Source organism: Eretmochelys imbricata, chromosome 1 (assembly GCF_965152235.1).
Source record: "Eretmochelys imbricata isolate rEreImb1 chromosome 1, rEreImb1.hap1, whole genome shotgun sequence".
NCBI lineage: Eukaryota > Metazoa > Chordata > Testudines > Cheloniidae > Eretmochelys > Eretmochelys imbricata.
This window is the reverse complement of record NC_135572.1, coordinates 229,398,972-229,416,423: the sequence shown is the minus strand read 5'-3', so window position 1 is coordinate 229,416,423 and position 17,452 is coordinate 229,398,972. Positions and strand designations below refer to the sequence as shown.

The following is a 17,452-nucleotide window of genomic DNA, read 5'->3' as shown; positions in this document are numbered from 1 at the left end:
CTGCTCTCTGCCTTTCTCCTTCACTGGAGAAGGGAACAGAAAGCATTCTTGTTGCCTTCCTCTCTGCTCCAGGGAGACAGCCCTCTCCCCACCCCACGTCAGCTCTGTCGATTTTTGCATAAAATCTCTGTCTTGACATGTCTTTAAATTGTGCAGTTCCCACCATTTGACAATGTTCCATGGAAGGATCCCTCTGAGCCCCCATCTTTACCTGCGTTTTGTGCATCTGTGCAGATTCTCCTTCCTGGTCACATTCTCTATCATGCTAGAAAATGGGGATGGGAAGCACCAGCAATATGCTGGCTTCACCCATGCACACCTGCACACGCTTTTGCTTGGATGGCTACGGCTCTGCCTGGAGACTTGAACTCCCTTCAGACACATGTATTCCCTGGTCCCCATTCTCTTCCTCTTGCTGCAGCACAAGAGGAAGCAACACTGCAGCGTCTCATAAAACCCAGACCTCTGATGATGGCTTCTAAACCTGGTTATCTCCCCAGCCTCTCTTCATCTACTTTAACCACTGTATTGGGGTGATGATCTCCATCACCTAGAAAATGAAGTACCATCGTGTGGTGATGACCTATCAACTGACTCTAGGGATGGATAAGTAAATGCGATCACAGGCTGAGGTTAATTCATACACTGTCTTATGATTTAATCCATTTCCTAACAATTGTTAAGGTAGAGGAAAACATATTGTCTCTCCTATGATGGTTTTTGGTGTCCAAAAAAGTTTGTCATGTAAGTACTTGTGCTCAGTCATACAATAGCTGCATAACAAATGTCTGTATAAAGCAAGCCTCCCAGACCTAAGCCATGCTACCACTACAATAGATGCAAGGGACATAGCTTGCCCCTGTACTTCTTGCAGTTTGCAGTATGTGTGCATTTGGCTAATTGTGTTTAATGATGATCTGTAGCCATGTTAATGACTTGGTTCATACAGACCGGGTTTTAGCCTGGTTACAGAAATCAGCAGTAGCCGTCCACACTGCCAACTGAAGCTGTGTTGTAAACTGAGTCATCAGAGAACTGTGTTTAACTGCTCCTCCTGACTCAGTTGTATTTGTAGTGTAGATATTAGAGCTGAGCGAAAATTGGAATCTCTGTCCAGCCTAAAATTTAATTTTGTGGAAATTTTCTGACAAAAATTCATTTAGAGAGAAAATTCCCAACCAGCCCTAATAGATAGACTGTCACAGGAGAAAATTGTAATTATTTATGTTCTTAGTATAAATGATAAGCTCTGCATTGTACTGTACAGAACATAGATAGTTCCTGCCTCTTTGAACTTACTGTTAAAAAACCAGACACATGAAAGACAGGACATGCTGGGAAATCCAGAAAGGGAGTTAACAAAGGTGAATATTTTATTTGTGGTGTACAGCTCACTGCTTGTGGGCATTGAGGAAAGAGTGGGATTTTAGGAAGGATTAAATGAGGAGGGAATGATGGGCTGGCAACCTGGGTAAGGGGGTCATCCCATGGATGGAAGGTGTAAGGAGGGGTTACTGGGAGAAGGAACTGAATGGGGCACAAAGGATGGCATCGTTGGAAGCGTGGAGAGGGTGGAACATTGGACGAGACAAGGTATGGGAGAGACTGATCCTTGGACATGAGGTTGGGAAGTTGTACAAGGGACTAGATTTTGACACTATTACTCTGTGTTTGTGCGGTGCCTAGCACAATGGGGCCCCATTCTTGTTTGGTCTTTAGGCACTACTGTACTAAACATCATCATCATAATAGTTGTCTTATGCCTAGGTCACGAAGGTCCTGCCTGCATTGCAGTTACACAACCAGGAGGTGCGCAGTTAGAACAAGGTTGTACCTCAGCTGTATCATAGAGGTTTTTTTTTTTAAAAGGAGCTGGACCTCTAGCATGAAATTCAGCCTTAATGTAAGCCAGTAAGAAATTATATCCACTTTTACCCCAGTGCTCAGTTTAGGTCCTTTATCCTAAGAGTTGTGTCACGGTTCCCTTAACATAGTAATAACAGCTTAATTCTATGTTCACAGACGAAACCAAACTGTTGTATAATGGAGTGCCCCAACACAGCTGTATTTATAATTCAGATGGAGGAAAGAAGTGGCTTTGCAGCAAAACTCTTGCAGGAAGAGAGGTCTGCTTTTTTAGAGTGGTAAAAGGTCTTTATACATTCTTAAATGTGATCCTCACTTTCAAGATTTTACTTTCCCTTAGAAATAGTACTCGGGGGCTATCTTTCATGATGTCCTTGTCTAATGCTAGAGTAATATAGTTATAAATAAAGCCCTAATAACCAGATAATTTTGCCATTGACTTCAATGGGAACAAGACAAGATGCATAAGGTTGACTATTCTCTGTATACAACAAAGAGAGCCAGTGCTGAAGTGAATCTTGTTTATCTCAAGACCTTGGAAGGCAAATGGAGAAGTATATAGCTTGTGCGCCTGATTTCCCTCTAATTTACAATGGTATAAATCAAGATGAACTCCAGTGAAGTCAAGGAGTTACAGTAGTCCTGTCTCTCTCTTACACGGGTGTCTCATACAGGCTCCTGCAGCGTGTGGGAGAAAGCTTGGCTGAGTCAGTGTGGTAAGTTGTGTATTATTTATACCACACTCAAAGGTGTAGAAGGCACCTAACGTGACAGGTTTCTGCTTCAGAGAGCTTATAATCAGGCAGACCTTTTTAACATTCTTCATTTGATAGGGGAACCATGAGAAAACCAAATAAAATGAAAGTCCAGAAACAATAGACCCCCCCCCCCCAAAGCATATCCCTCCCAGATGATATATAGAACATATTTTCTTTATCTGTTCACAATAGATTTCAAACATAAAGGAAATAGAGGTCATTCTTTTCATGTTAAAATGCTTTACTCTGCCTTAAAGATTATTTTTTAGTACTATCTATTTAATGGCATTTGTCTTTGTTATGCAATTCAGACCTACAGCACTGACCTCCTGAGATCCCTTCCAACCCTGATATTCTGTGATTCAGAGAGCAACAGAAATGCAGTGCAAAAGAAATCAGAAGAATGTATAAAATTCCACTGACAATTTTGCGCGGTGGGATTAGGGGAGAAGAGAAGTTGGCAAGTTATGTTCACAAAGAATCATCCATGCCATGGTGCCACCAATCACATTTAAAATGACACTGTCAACTTGAAATCAGATGAATTACAAAAACCTAAAAATAAAGTAGTGTCAGATCCTACATTTGTTCCTAAATATCCCTGTAATTTTTTTTTGTGGTTTTACAATCACAGTTTTCTATATTTTTATTTTCTCCCGCTGTTGCTATGTGAAAGAGCCATAAAAACATCAGGGGGAACTGAGTAATGCCAGAATTTTCGAGTGGCATTGATTTGGGTCTCCAAAGTGGGATGCCTTGGGCCTGATTTTTCAGAGGTGCTGGGCACCCAAAACTCCAGGTGAAGTTTTGTGGCTCAGCATTTCTAAAAATCAGGTCTGTGGCATCTCACGCTAATCACCCAGAATCAGCGGCCACCTTTCAAAATATGTCTGAAACTAATTAATGATAGAGTGGAAACCAGTGAAACTGACTATACGTGGTGTGCTGTCAAATGTACAAAATAAACAAATTGATCTTTTGGCAAATTGGCAATGTCCTATGAAACATTTGCAGAGATTCTTTTCCATTCAGGCTTAAACTCCACAAATCTACAGCAATACACTGTAGCAACAGATCATAGAAATGTAACTTGGTTAAAATTCTGGGATCCAAACTTTTCCAGCCTCGAGGGTTGTTTAGAATCCAAACTGGGGTCCAGACCTAAATTTTGCAGGTAGCTGAACTATACCCTGGCAGCTGAACATTTCTGAAACTGGAGGAGGGGATTCAAAATCCAGGTCTAAATGTTATGGCTTCATCCCCTCTCCAATCACAAGTAATTTAGCAACACATTAAATCAGTGGCCTTTTAAATTTCTCATGGAACAATACCGTCAACTCCTTGCATCTTTACACTGAACTACATTCAAAAAGAAAAGAATTTATATTCTATTAAACTGAGGTAAGGATAGTGATTAAATAATAGTGAACTGACCAGTGTGTCCTACTGCTGGAGGTGGTCAGTGAAAATGTTCTGAAATTTCATTTTGGCAAAATATGCTGTTTTAGGAAGCTGAAATGTTTTGTGGGGACATATCAGTTTCCATTAAATGTTTGTCAGGAAGGTTGAAAAGAGAGCAAAGAGATTCTCTATTGCTGGGTGATTACGGCACTATTGTGAGAGGACTGATTTAAGTCCCTACTCTGCCTGATGGAGAACAATTTGGGAGGAAAAACTCTACTCTGAATCAGGCAGAGTAGAGACTGGAACCTGGGTCTTCGACACACAGGCTTTTGTGAAAACCTCTAAAAGGTTTTATTTTTGTTCCAGCGTGGCATGAAAACAAATTCTGAAATATCACAAGTTACCACCATTGGGAATTGTTGGTGTCTGTCTGTCAGGATTAAGCCCCTTCTGCTGCGTTTGAGGATTGGCCAAACCCAACCTCCAGGCAGATTAATGAGCTCAGCTGCATTGTGTAGAACTGCCTGATTGGCTGAAGGGAGGTAGCAGGCTTGCTTTTAAGCTCAGCAGCAGCAGTTACTGGTTGCTCAGTGCTTCAGCCTAGCAGCTGTTGGTCACTCTTGCTCCTACCCTGCTCCTGGTTCCTGACTTCAGCTCTGATACTTGGCATGCGGCCCCTACACTGTCAGTTCTAATTACTGCCCTTTACAGAATGGAATCAGAACCGCTCCAGCATGTATATTAGGCTGAATAATGTCCCTCCTGATAGAGAAAAGACAGTACTTGTGTCTGGTTTGAGAAAAAGGAATGGTTTATTTATAAGGCAGGACACAGACATTGTCAATCCCTGGTGCTCTCAACTTGTGCAGCACAGTGTAACCACCTCAGTTCTGCAAGTTTCTGCATGCAGGTACACGTCTTCATCCACAAAGAGCAGCTTGTGCCGGTGTAGAACAGTGATAGTCTCCTTTAGCTCCAATAGTAGGGGGAAAGGCCTTTGGAGCTAGAGGACTTTTCTTATCCTGCAATCATTGTGAACATTTGAGGGGGCATAGTGTGCAGCATAGTTACAAGTGAGTGTTCTGAAGTGGCCAAAGATTAGTTACAAACTCACAGTGATTCGGAAAATGGGGTTTTGGGGAATCATTCGCTTCCACATCTGTATTACTTTTCTGCTGGATGCTGCAAATTCTGTGCTTATTAATCATAAGAACAAAAGAACACCCATACTGGGTCAGACCAAAGGTCCATCTAGCCCAGTATCTTGTTTTCTGACAGCGGCCAATGCCAGGTGCCCCAGAGGGAATGATCATCAAGTAATCCATCCCCTGTCACTCATTCCCAGCTTCTGGCAAACAGGCTTGGGACACCATCCCTGCCATCCTGGCTAATAGTCATTGATGGACCTATCCTCCATGAACTTATCTAGTTCTTTTTTGAACTCTGTTATAGTCTTGGCCTTCACAACATTCTCTGGTAAGGAGTTCCACAGGTTGACTGTGCGTTGTGTGGAAAAAATGCTTCCTTTTGTTTGTTTTAAACCTGCTGCCTATTAATTTCATTTTGTGGCCCTAGTTCTTGTGTTATGAGAAGGAGTAAATAACACTTCCTTATTTACTTTCTCCACACCAGTCATGATTTTATCGACCTCTATCATAATTAACTATATTGATGCATTGACAAGATACATCAGAAGAAGGAAAAAATCAGCTATAATTTGTCAAACAAAGTCCTTGGAACGTCTTGAACAGTTTAAATTAATCTCTCTCCTACTACCAGCAGCTAAACATTTAACTACATCAGACTCAGAGTAACTATTTATTTATTGCTTCCTGGCATATACCTATATTTTACTTTATATATAAAATCAGTTAGCTCGCAGCCATTATGTCAAATGTTGGTATGGAAATTCAAGGGTCAGAGTAACTCCCATGACTTCTGTGACACTTACTCATCTTCTAATCCTGGAGTGAAAAAACAGGGTATAGATAGAAATATTAGAATTGAGCAATACAATATTAGACTTATTGTTGTCTTTGATATAATGTATTTGTGTGCGTATGTGCGTGTCGAGAGGTTAACATAGGTACCACATTGGTCCTTTCTGTTCTCTGCCTTTGCTACATAATAGTTTGTCTCCTGAGGGATGTAATAATTTGGTGTAATTCTGGTTGTTGGGCTTGGTGTGGAGGTGGCTGGGTGGTGCTTATTGGCCTGTGATGTACAGCAGGTAAGACTAGACGATCAGGTTGTCCTGTCTGGCCCTAAAATTTATGACACTACAACTGTAATACTTGACTTTGAAGGGTAACTGTGTGTGTGTGTGGTGGAGGAGTGAGATTTCTTTTGCTTTAGATTATATTAAAATTTTCAAAACCCCACAATCCCCCAGATTGTCTTTCATACTGCTCCCCTACAGATCATGACCCACTGGTTGAGGAACACTGATCTAAACAGTTTGTAACAATATTTTGATTTTTTCCCCCCTCACTTGTTCTAATTATGCAGGATGTCATGGAAAGGTGCCAGCTGCTAAGGACGTCTTCAGTATTCTCCAAATGCCACCATCGAGTTGATCCAGAGGTATTCATTGGTCTCTGTGAAGAAGACATGTGCAGATGTGCTCAGGACCTGCACTGTCACTGTCCAACTTTCCTTGAGTATGCCAGGAGCTGTGCTCAGCAAGGAGTGATTGTGGATGGCTGGCCCAACGACAGCTCGTGTAGTAAGTCCATATCATTACGATTCCAAAGCTTCCCTTTAAGGCTATTATTGCTTAACCCACAGATCTATACATTGCAGTTGAGAGGGTCAGTCAGAAAAAGCTTTCACGCCTGTCCTGGTTTATCAAGCAAGATTATTTTGTTGGCTTGTTCTTTACTAGCTTGTATCTACTCTACGGGAGTGTCTAGCCATGATGTGGCTCCCTAATCAGTAGAGTGCTGCCAGCCATGAGCTGTGGGATGAGGTGGCTTGACTTCTAACTCTGCCAATAAGCTTCCAGAATAAGATGTGACTGAAGACATGATCACCCTATTTTGACCAGGGAAGTACACTTTCATTAGGGACAGGTGACAGGGTGTTCATACCCAATACCCAGCAGGTCAAAGAAGTGGCTAAAAGTCTGTGAGGGCAGAGAGTGGGAGGAAGAGATGAGAACCTGCCCTCTTCCAGAACATCTGTTTGAGCTGCCAGTCAGGGGAGATGGGCTAATAAATGAGGCAGTCTTACTTCCTTGGGGTATGAGTCTCCCTGTTGCCCTGCAACCCTAGTACAGCTTTTTAATACCAGTACAAACTGTGTGTAAGATGCTGCCATTCTGATCTGGTGGTGTGTTACAGCCATGTTACACTCTCCTTGCACTGACAGAAATAACTACACAAGGTGTGGGGCAGGGAAAATCAAGCCCCTGGTTTGCCAGTGGGGAGGGCCAGAACCATTCTCCATCCTGTTGGGAAGGGAGGTTTATTTTCATTTGTGGTTTTAGTCAATCCCACAGATCAGCAGCATTTCATTTGTTTTCCCTTGTTTACTCTTTGTGGGAGGAGATAAGTGTCACAGTTTAGGCCACTGCACCTGTACTCCCCATATCTGGCCCAGCAAAGACACCCACTCTGTTGGGTGGAGACCTCCATCTCTCTCCCTTCTGACCCAGACTGAATACCTCCCTGATTCTACGGTGAATTCACCAGTAGTCAGTCTGCCAAAGCAAGCCTGCTTGCTTGCTCTTCAGAGACTAATAACGGTGTAACTGGCCATAGATATGTTTTACCAGGCAGCTCTTTCTATGCAAGCACATTTTATTCTTACAGTACAAGCACTGCTGAAAAATTATTAAAACCAATAAAAGAAGCTACACGTATGCTAATAAGCTTACCAGAGATCACCTCAACTCCAACAAGGGCTGTGGCAGGTGATTGGTCCTTCAAAGCCCACCACAGAGTCTCTTCTTGGTCGCAAGTCCATAACAGCCTCAGCTTAGAACTAGCACACTCATGAAAAGTTTTAGCCTACCCTTTATGGGTCTTTGCTCTGGAGTTTCCAGGAGCAGGTAATTAGCGGACAATGGGTTGTTCTCAAGGCACAGCTTCAAAAGGATGGGACAACCGATGTGTCATTTGCCTTCCCAGAAATTGCATTAGTCAGTCTCGTAGGGAAATTACATACGATTCCCAATAACAAATACACAATTGCATTTTTAATACAACGAACCCCGAAGGTGTTAAACTTAACCCAGGTTTTGTCTATGCTGCACTTTTGTCGGTCAGGGGTATGAAAAAAAACCACAGCCCCGGCAGACTAAAGTTTTACGGACGAAAAGTGCTGGAGTAGACTGCACCTTGTCGACGAGAGACACTCTCCTGCTGACTAAGCTAGCAGCTCTCACTGGGGGCAGATTAATTTTGTTGGCGGGAGAGCTCTTTCCTGCTGACAAAGAAAAGCTCCACTGCGTACCTTACAGCGGCACGACTGTAGCGACACAGCTGTGTCACTATAAGGCGCGCAGCGTCGACGTAGCCTCAGTAAATTTTATCTTAATTACACCATGGCCAGGATATTGAAGGATATGGTCGTATCTATCATGACAAGCTTAGATTTATTTTTTTTTTCTGCTGATGAGGACCTTACACTGCTTCCTCGAGACCTGAGGCCTGTGAGGCGTATGGTCCGCTCGGAAAGAGACTACTCTGTGCCCTAATCCTAACATGAGGACATTGCTTTCTTTTGTGTTAGCTGTTACTGAGGCATCTTGCCCAGCAAAGAAACTCTGCTTGCATGGTGTGGTGTTGTCAGTGCAAATCAGTCGATGTGGTTGTCACCAGAGGGCCCTTTAATACCAGCATTCTGGGTAAATTTGTCTCTGCTAAGCTATGTGTGTCCCATGAATAAAGTCATTGGGAAGCAAAATTCACTGGAAGTTTGATGATCGTTGTTAAAAGAAGCCGAGGAGTTAAGTGCGTAGATGAACCCATGCACTTTAAGGCTGATCCAGCTCCAGGATATATTTAGGGATTTCTAGGTCCCACACCTGATTCGCTTCTCCCTGGCAATAAAAGACATCAGTGTGACACAGTGAATGAGCTGTACAACTGTGAGGGTCTTTAGGAGGCAAATAATCTATTTCTGCATTGGAAGCAGCTAGATATCCTTGCAGGGCTTTACTCAGTAATGGATCACACAGATTCCACTCAGAATTATTGTCACGGAATTTGCTTTCTTTCTGTGGATGATATGTGATTTGTGGAAAAAAAAAATTTTTTTTAACCTTAAACATGTCTACAGACCAAAGTGACAAGGTGGATGAGGTAATGTCTTTAGTGGACCAACTTCTGTTGCTGAAATATATAAGCTTTCAAGCTTTCACAGAGGTCTTGTTCTTGTATAGAACAGAGTGGCAGATGCAACTGTCAAATTAAGCAACAAAATTAACATCTATTAAATATTTTGTTCCCGAAAATGAAATCATTGATCAGAGAGGATCTGACCTTATCTCTGACCCTGGTCATTTGTTCTACGATAATTAAAGAGATTAACAGCTATTAAGGGATATGTATTTCTAATTTTGTTTAATTGTTTCAGGGCCAAGATGTCCAGTTGGCATGGAGTATAAGGAGTGTGTATCTCCTTGTGTCAAAACCTGCCAGAGTCTGAATATCAATGAAGTTTGTCAAGGACAATGTGCTGATGGCTGCAGCTGCCCTGGTAATTTATTTACTGATTTATTTACTCAGAGAAACATTTGGCAATGATGTTACCTATTTTACGAGAAGAAGAAAACCAGTGTCTGTCTTCAAATGTTCCTGAAATCAGCACTTCGCTTTGTTTGTGTGTGCTCTAGAATAGGTCAGTTTCTATACTGCCTGTATGCTTGCTCTATGAAAGGACTTCTATTTAAGTTCAATTAAAAAAATAAAGGTCTTTGTGAAGATCAGCACCAGTTAGTGCAGCAGGAACTCCTTCCAGGCCAGGGGTTGCACCATGTGATGCCTACCAACATACAGATTTCTTCTGAATTACTTCAGGTTAGAGGAGTCCACATCTCAGAAGCAGAAGATGAGAAGATTCTACTGAGGGGGGGGTTATTAAAGCAAAAAGGGGAAATATTTTACATTTCGTCCAGGAGGATCCTTAGTGATTTAAACCTATGGGGTGAATTCTTTTTACTGCCTCATTCATACAAATTATCTCATTGAATTCAACGGGGCTACTTGCGTGGTTAAGCTGAGCAGAATTTGGTCTATGTGTTTTTTTCTCTCTTCCTCTAATATGCCTATCACTGCGGCTGCAGAAACCATGTTCTCCCTCCTCTTGCTTCTCTAATGGGAATAGTCTTGTAGTTCATGTTTATAGTGTTGACTTCACGGATGTGTACAAAGATGTGTGTTTAACTCTTTCTAGTAATTTACTAGATACCTCAAGTAACTGAGTGAGCTTTAACATGCGGAAAGCATGCCTTTGGTTTCACAGCAGGGGCTTGGCAACAATGCTAGAGGGGGGTGGGGATGTGTGTGTGTGCCATCAATGTTCCATTCTAAATTGGTCTTTACTGCTATTTATACCTCACAGTTGTTCTTATTAGTTTCTTGTGTATCCTGTCAGTGCAGGGTATGCCCTGGGTAGGTACCAATGGGAGGTGGCAGGGTGGGGGAACTTGAATGTGTCTATGGGCCAGTGAATTAACAGGCAAAGTCCTATGGTCCATGTTATAGAGGAGGTCAGACTAGGTGATCACAATGCCCCTTCTGGTCTTAGAATTTATGAATCTATGAACTCCTGCTGCTCAACCTCACCCCTTTCCTTCCTCCCCCTGGTCAAGCGTTGTGTCTGTAAAGCCCCAGTATAGTTCATTTTGTAAGGGGTTAGCCTTTCAGATCTGCACGTCTTCCTTGGTGTCCAATAGCAAGTGTATATGCCTTTTGCTGGTACTTGGGGTGAACACTGCTCAGCACCCTTTGCCTGCAGCAGCAATGCTCCTGAACTTTTCATCTTGTCTGCAAAGTGGCTTGTACAATTATAAAGACAACTGTGTAAGAAACCCAAATGATGATGTGCTGCAGCAGGTTATCAAAGCATTCTTGGGCCTGGTCTATACTATAGTGTTAGATCGACTCAAGGTGGCTTACGTCGATGTAACTCTGCCAGCGTCTACACTAAAATGTCACTCCCACTGATGTAACTCGCCCATTATGCTGACTTAACTCCATCTCTCTGAGAGGCATAGAGCTTAGGTTGACATAGTTAGGTCAATGCAGTGTCAGTGTAGACACTGTGTTGCTTGTGTCCACTGTTGCTGGCTTTCAGAAGCCTTCCCACAAAGCCCCACGCTGACAGTTAAATTGGTGCAAGTGCTCCTGGTGAGGCTACGCGCCGCTGACATAAGGAGTACAGTGTGGACATGCAAAAGCTATTTAATTACTACGGTGGCTGTATGTCAATGTATCTTAGGTTCACATAATTCTGTACTGTAGATGTATACCTTAACCTTGGATGAGAGGTGTCCAGGCTGCAAGTGGAGAAACAGGAGTTGGATGATTGAAAGAACAGGGCACTGAATATGCTTGATCACATCCGGTTATAAACACTAAGCAGAACAGCCTGGTTACTGCTTGGATGGGTTCCTCCAAAGCAGAGTTTGGATTAGGCTATTCCTTTAGAACAACAGGCACTGCTGACTCTATCCGCTGCCCGGCTTTGCCTCACAAAATAGCTTATAACTGCATAGCGGTGTTAACAAGACAGCTAATGGAAACTGGAATATTATAGCAAAACTGCTTCAGAGCTGACTGATTTCACCTCACTCCCATCGCCTCACAATCTGGACAGGGTAGGGAAGAGCCAAGAGAGTGGAATTAATTAGCTGTGAAGTACTGCTGCTACCCTACTTCACAGCTGGTTGTTTCAAATATAGTAGAACCTCAGAGTTACGAACAGCTCGAGAGCAGAGGTTGTTCGTAACTCTGAATAAAATGTTACGGTTGTTCTTTCAAACGTTTACAACTGAACATTAACTGAATACAGCTTTGAAACTTTACTATGCAGAAGAAAAAGGCTGCTTTTAACCATCTTAATTTAAATGAAACAAGCACAGAAACAGTTTCCTTAACCTGTCAATTTTAAAAAAACCTTTCCCTTTATTTTTTAGTAGTTTATGTTTAACACAGTACTGTACTGTACAATATTTTTTTTTTAAGTCTCTGCTGCCTGATTGTGTACTTCCGGTTCCAAATGAAGTGTGTGGTCAGATTGTAACCCTGGTGTTCGTAACTCTGAGGTTCTACGGTAGCTGCTCCAGTCACCTCAGGTCAGGAGACGTGCGAGGGGAGAGAGCAGAGAAATGGAGCTGTAAGAGGAGGATGGGAAGGGCACTACAGAGGATGCTGTGGAGGGAGGGAATGGCAAAGGGAAGCAAGAAGGTAACTACATGAGTGTCAGGGACAGAAAAGGAAGAAATACTTCAAAATATGTGTTCTATGGCTTCAGTGCAGTGTGTTAGTGATGGAGAATTTCACCTGAGTTTCATAACATGCCGCATCCAAGAAGGATCTGACCAAGTAAACGGGGAATCTTCTTATGATGGGACTTGAGGAGATTTAACCAGCTTTTTCCTCCCTGCTCCAGTCTAGCCTGTGCTCCAAGAGAAAAAGGAGCCAGTTCAACTTGGGCACCACACAGTTGTTTTAATGTTTAACATTTAGCTGTTTTTGCCAAGAAAATACAGACTTTCCATGTTCTCCTTGGAGAGCCCTGCTGCTTTTAAATGCATAGATCCCAGTTTAATTTCTCACTGGGATGGACTTCTGAGAAGTAAATATAGGGAAGGGGTATCTTCTAGTTGTGAGCCTGGGTCTCTGAAAGCTAGGAACCCTTTGCTCCATTCCTGGCTATTCCATTGGCTCATTGTGTGACCTGGGACAAATCATTTAACTTGTCTGTGCTTCAGTTTATCTACCTGTAATATGGGCACAATAGTCCTTAAAGGAGTTACTGGGGACATAACCCGCTCATTCCTGAGTTTTCTGCATGAGTGAAGGAGGAATGATTTAACTCAGCAGCTTGACATTTGTTCCTCTCACAGGCCTGTTTGTGGAACGCAGCTTCCTTCTACTGCTTGCTGGCCAAGACAGCTGCAGCTTCCATCTTGGCCAGCCAGCAAAGCTGCAGCTGCTCAAAGCGTGCTGGCTGGACAGCCACCATGCAGGCTCTCTGTTTTTCCTGCTGGTTTGCTGTTTGCTCCTCCAGCTCCCGTCTCACTCATCTCTCCTCAGCTGTCACTACATGCTTTTACTCACCTATTGACTCCTATCCCCCCCCTCCCCATTGAAACCCTTTGATATATGTAGTTCTGATAAGGACTTGTGACATTGGTCCTGGGAGCTATCCCCACTGGTGACCATACATATGGGCCCATGGCCTGTTATGTTTAGACTACAGTTCCAGGTTTGGTCTTGGATTTCAGTCCTCTTCCACATCTCCCACACTCTAACCTTAGAGGTGGCTGGAAGTAGGGTTCTGGCTTGAGCCCACCCCCCCCACCCCCCCTGGTGATTGATTGTGTAGAGTTGCTTAAATGGGATGTCTACGGGGCTTCCAGAAATGCACAATTCAGCATGTTCACAGGCAGAAGCAGCATCTGAATGAAACTCATCAATTCGCATGAGGTTCTTTGGACAGTCCCAGCCCTTTTTAGTTGGCTCTGTGAGTGACCCTGGATAACAATGCAAATGAAATTGTGTCAAGAGTGGATCTAATGTGTGTTTTTGTTTTGTTTTTTTTTTGCCATTGCCTGATCTATCCAGTGGGGAAGCTACTTAATGGTGATAGCTGTGTTGACAGCTCCGAGTGCTCCTGTGTACATTCTGGCATGCGCTATCCTCCTGGCTCCTCTATCTCTCAGGACTGCAACTCATGGTAAATACGATAATGCTGTGCAATTGCTACGATCCAAGCTGCTCTAGATAAGTACTGCTCTTCAGTTTTGCCCCCCTCCCCCTTTTCTTTTATCTGGTAAATGCCCCAGTCTAAGATTTGGAAGTGCCAACCTCTTCCCAGAAGCAAGCTGTTCACAAAGACTCAATCAACTCCATTTTCACAGCAATATTTGATCTAGCAGAATTGTGTAGGGGTCATAGTCTTTCATGCAGTGGAAAAATATTTGTTTTCTGAATAACACAAACTTGCAGACTCCCAGTCCCAGCTAGTTTTGGACAGTGGAGTTTTGTTTTGACTTACTACATTTATTTAACTTCCCTTAAACCTAGTTCAAAATGTCCTTTGAGAAGGGCCAGTTAAGACAAATTCATGCCCCCTCCTTCTTGCAAAGACATCATGTTGCCCCTTCCAGCTTTATAGCTTTAGATTGAATGTGCAACTTTCTTCTTTCACATCTACCCCGAATGCCATTCTGGGGGGCAGGGTGTTTCCCAAGCCAGAAGGAAGGGAGTGAGAAATATATTCTGAACTGTGTGTGTGTTAAGAGTATGGGGAACATTGGGCAGATTTTTCCAGTCAGACAACAGAAGAGGGAACCTGATATGTGGCCCAGCCAGAGCCACAGTAAAATAAAGCAGGAGGCTCTGCGTAACACCACAGTCAGCAAGAAGCAACTCAGCCCCTCACACCCATGTATCAATGGAGCATGAGCAGTGACCATCACATTAGCACCTCAGTCTCTCCCTGGTGGGATGGAGCCCCATGACCTTAGGGCCTTCTGCAGCTCTGGGTTTGAAAGCATCATCCAAATCTCCCTGCCCTTGGAAGACTAGTCCAGTTTAATAGACTTCATCCTTATAAAATGCTTCCTGCTATTGAGCCTAAATATTCCCTTGCTGAATGCTGTGCCATTGAACCCCGCTTGTGTCACCCTAAGTAATTCAACTCACTCCAGAAGGTGTACAAGGGATGGGCTAACTGATCAAATGAGAGCCACCCAACCCCAATTCATTCTCTTTTAAAAAGTTGTGGGGCTTGCAGATGTTGTGCCATATAGGCCCAAGCATAATAGCAACAGCCACTGGTGTGCATTGACTATGTCTTATATTACTACTGCCTCCAAGAGTTCATACTGAATCCATACTCCCATCCACAGACCTGGGAAGAAATATTATTTCTCTCTCTCTTCCTCTCACACACAAGAAGGGTTATTCATCGTTAAGACTGTACGTACCAGGGTTTCAGTGGAAACCCCCTGAGGATTTTTTTTAAACCATTCGGTTTTAGAAGAATACACATGTTACAGCTAAAATAAAAAGGTGGCTTGAAAAAAAAAAAGGAGAAAGAGTTTTGTACTTTTATAACCATACTGATTCATAGATTCCAAGGCCAGAAGGGACCATTGTGATTATCTCACCTGACCTCCTGTATAACACAAGCCATAGAACTTCTCCAGAATAATTCCTTTTAGAAAAACAATATTACATTTCAATACCAGTGTTTCGCAAGGGGCTAGCTGAAGGGAGTGTGTGTATGGAAGATGCATATGTTAAGCTGTATTGGGGTGCGGGGGAGTATGACTGGTTTAATTTTTCTGAAGGGGGAGCTCTGCTTTCAACAGTTTTGGGACATGCCACCGTGGATGTGAAATCATGCACCCTAACTTTTCAACAATATATTTCCTAGCATTTGTCGACGTGGCAACTGGATCTGCAGCAACGAGGAGTGCCCAGGTATGCTGACCCTTGTGCTTATAGCTCCACAAAAGTATGTAAGCCTTGCCTAAGTCAGTCCCATGCATGGATGAGTGCACAGACAGGGTTTGTCCTTGTTTCAAGCTCTGGCTGCAAGTCAGCACCAAGGTTATATTTCAAGAGTCCAGGAGTCCAAAAGATAAATCAGGCTGTGCAGATGGGCTTGTGTATGGCAATGTAAATACCTGTTTAGGGGGAAAAGCACGAGTTCCCTTTCTGTTGCTTTTTTTGCCATGTTGTAAAAGAGCTGTAGATTCATAGTAGTAGCTTTCAGGTAAAGGAAAACTGCTGTGCTAACTTGAGTATCAACAATTTTCTAAGGGTTTATCTACATATGGACAGGAAAATTAATCTGAATTAACTAACAGTATGAATTTAAAGTGGATTAGTTAAATCACATCAAGCCCCCTGTGTGGGCACTCTTATTCAGAATTAAAATGACCTTAATTCAGTTTAGCTTGATTCACTTTGAAAGTCAATCAAGCTAAACTGAATTAAGGCCACTTTATTTCTGAATAATGGTATGTCTACACTGCAATTAGACTCTGCATGGGGCTTGGCTGTTTAATTGTAATGTAGACATTCAGGCTCAGCCTGAGCTCTGGGACCCTCCCCAATCGCAGAGTTCTGCAGTCCAGGCTCCAGCCTGAGTCCAAATGTCTACGCCACAATTATACAGCCCCTTTACCCGAGCCCCACAAGTCCAAGTCCGGTGGCATGGGCCAGCCCCAGGTGTCTAATTGCAGTGTAAATACCCTAAGAGTGTTCACACAAGGGTTTAATGCAGTTTAACTAATCCATTTAGAGAGTCAATTTGGATTAATTTTTCTGAATGTCTCCGTGTAGACAAGCCTTAATGAATGGCCTGATTTAGCAAGCACTTGGATGGGACTACTTACAATAGTGAGCACTACGTGTCATAGAAGTCAGTTAAACCATGCATGGTACTCTGCTCAGTAGTATTTGCAGGCTTGGGTCATAAGTGATGTATTCTGTTCAAGGAGCTAGAGCCATGGCTGGGGAGAGGCAAGTAGGCCACCTGTGTTCCATTAATGGTGACACAGGCGGGTATCAGACCACCAGTCTTTTTTTCCTCTTCTTCCTGAACTCACCTAGAACAAGCTGTTTGCAATGGGTAGCTGATACTTACATCCTGAATACTCACCCATCCTGGAGGGTGTGCAGGGAGGAGGAGATGATGGAGTGTCACACGTCCTGCCATAAGGCTGCTCCAGCAACGTCCCTGCTCCCCACTTCACTCCATAAGCCCATTTCCCTGACCTGAAATGTACATTTGCTGCTCTGGGCCCTTCTTCAGTTCCAGCACTGCAATCAGCAGAAAAAGAGGAAGCCTGCACTGGCCTGATGCAGTACTGCCTTTCCTGCGCCTAGCACGAGTGTGTGTAGGGGGATTGCCACAGGCAGCTCTGACCTACCTAGTGCTGAGATGTGAGAGAGCAGGAGAACTAAGAGAAGGGGGTGTGGGAGATCAGAAAATGGGGAAAACATGTAGTTCTCAGAGGCAAAGACAGAGGTGAGATCAAGAGAGAATCAAAGGGGGGGAATTACACCTACCTACAAGTGGACAATGAAAAGCCTCTCAGCTGCCTTGCCCCACCCTTCCTGAAAATATCCCCTGCTTCAAATGGAAATAGCAGTTGCTCCAAAATTTCAGAGAAAAGCACAATCTGAGAGGTATGGAATCACTGCAAATGGAAGGGAGACATATTTTATGAGAAA

At 43.2% G+C, this 17,452-nt stretch overlaps 1 protein-coding gene across 1 annotated transcript in view; it reads left to right on the top strand.

The window, feature by feature from the left end:
• Positions 1-17,452, top strand: part of VWF (von Willebrand factor) — a 230,040-nt gene that overhangs the window by 30,813 nt on the left and 181,775 nt on the right. The window contains exons 7-10 of the mRNA XM_077825238.1: positions 6,537-6,753; positions 9,609-9,731; positions 13,826-13,937; positions 15,645-15,691. Of these exons, the coding sequence (XP_077681364.1) occupies positions 6,537-6,753; positions 9,609-9,731; positions 13,826-13,937; positions 15,645-15,691 (499 nt within the window). The remainder of the gene's footprint in view (positions 1-6,536; positions 6,754-9,608; positions 9,732-13,825; positions 13,938-15,644; positions 15,692-17,452) is intronic.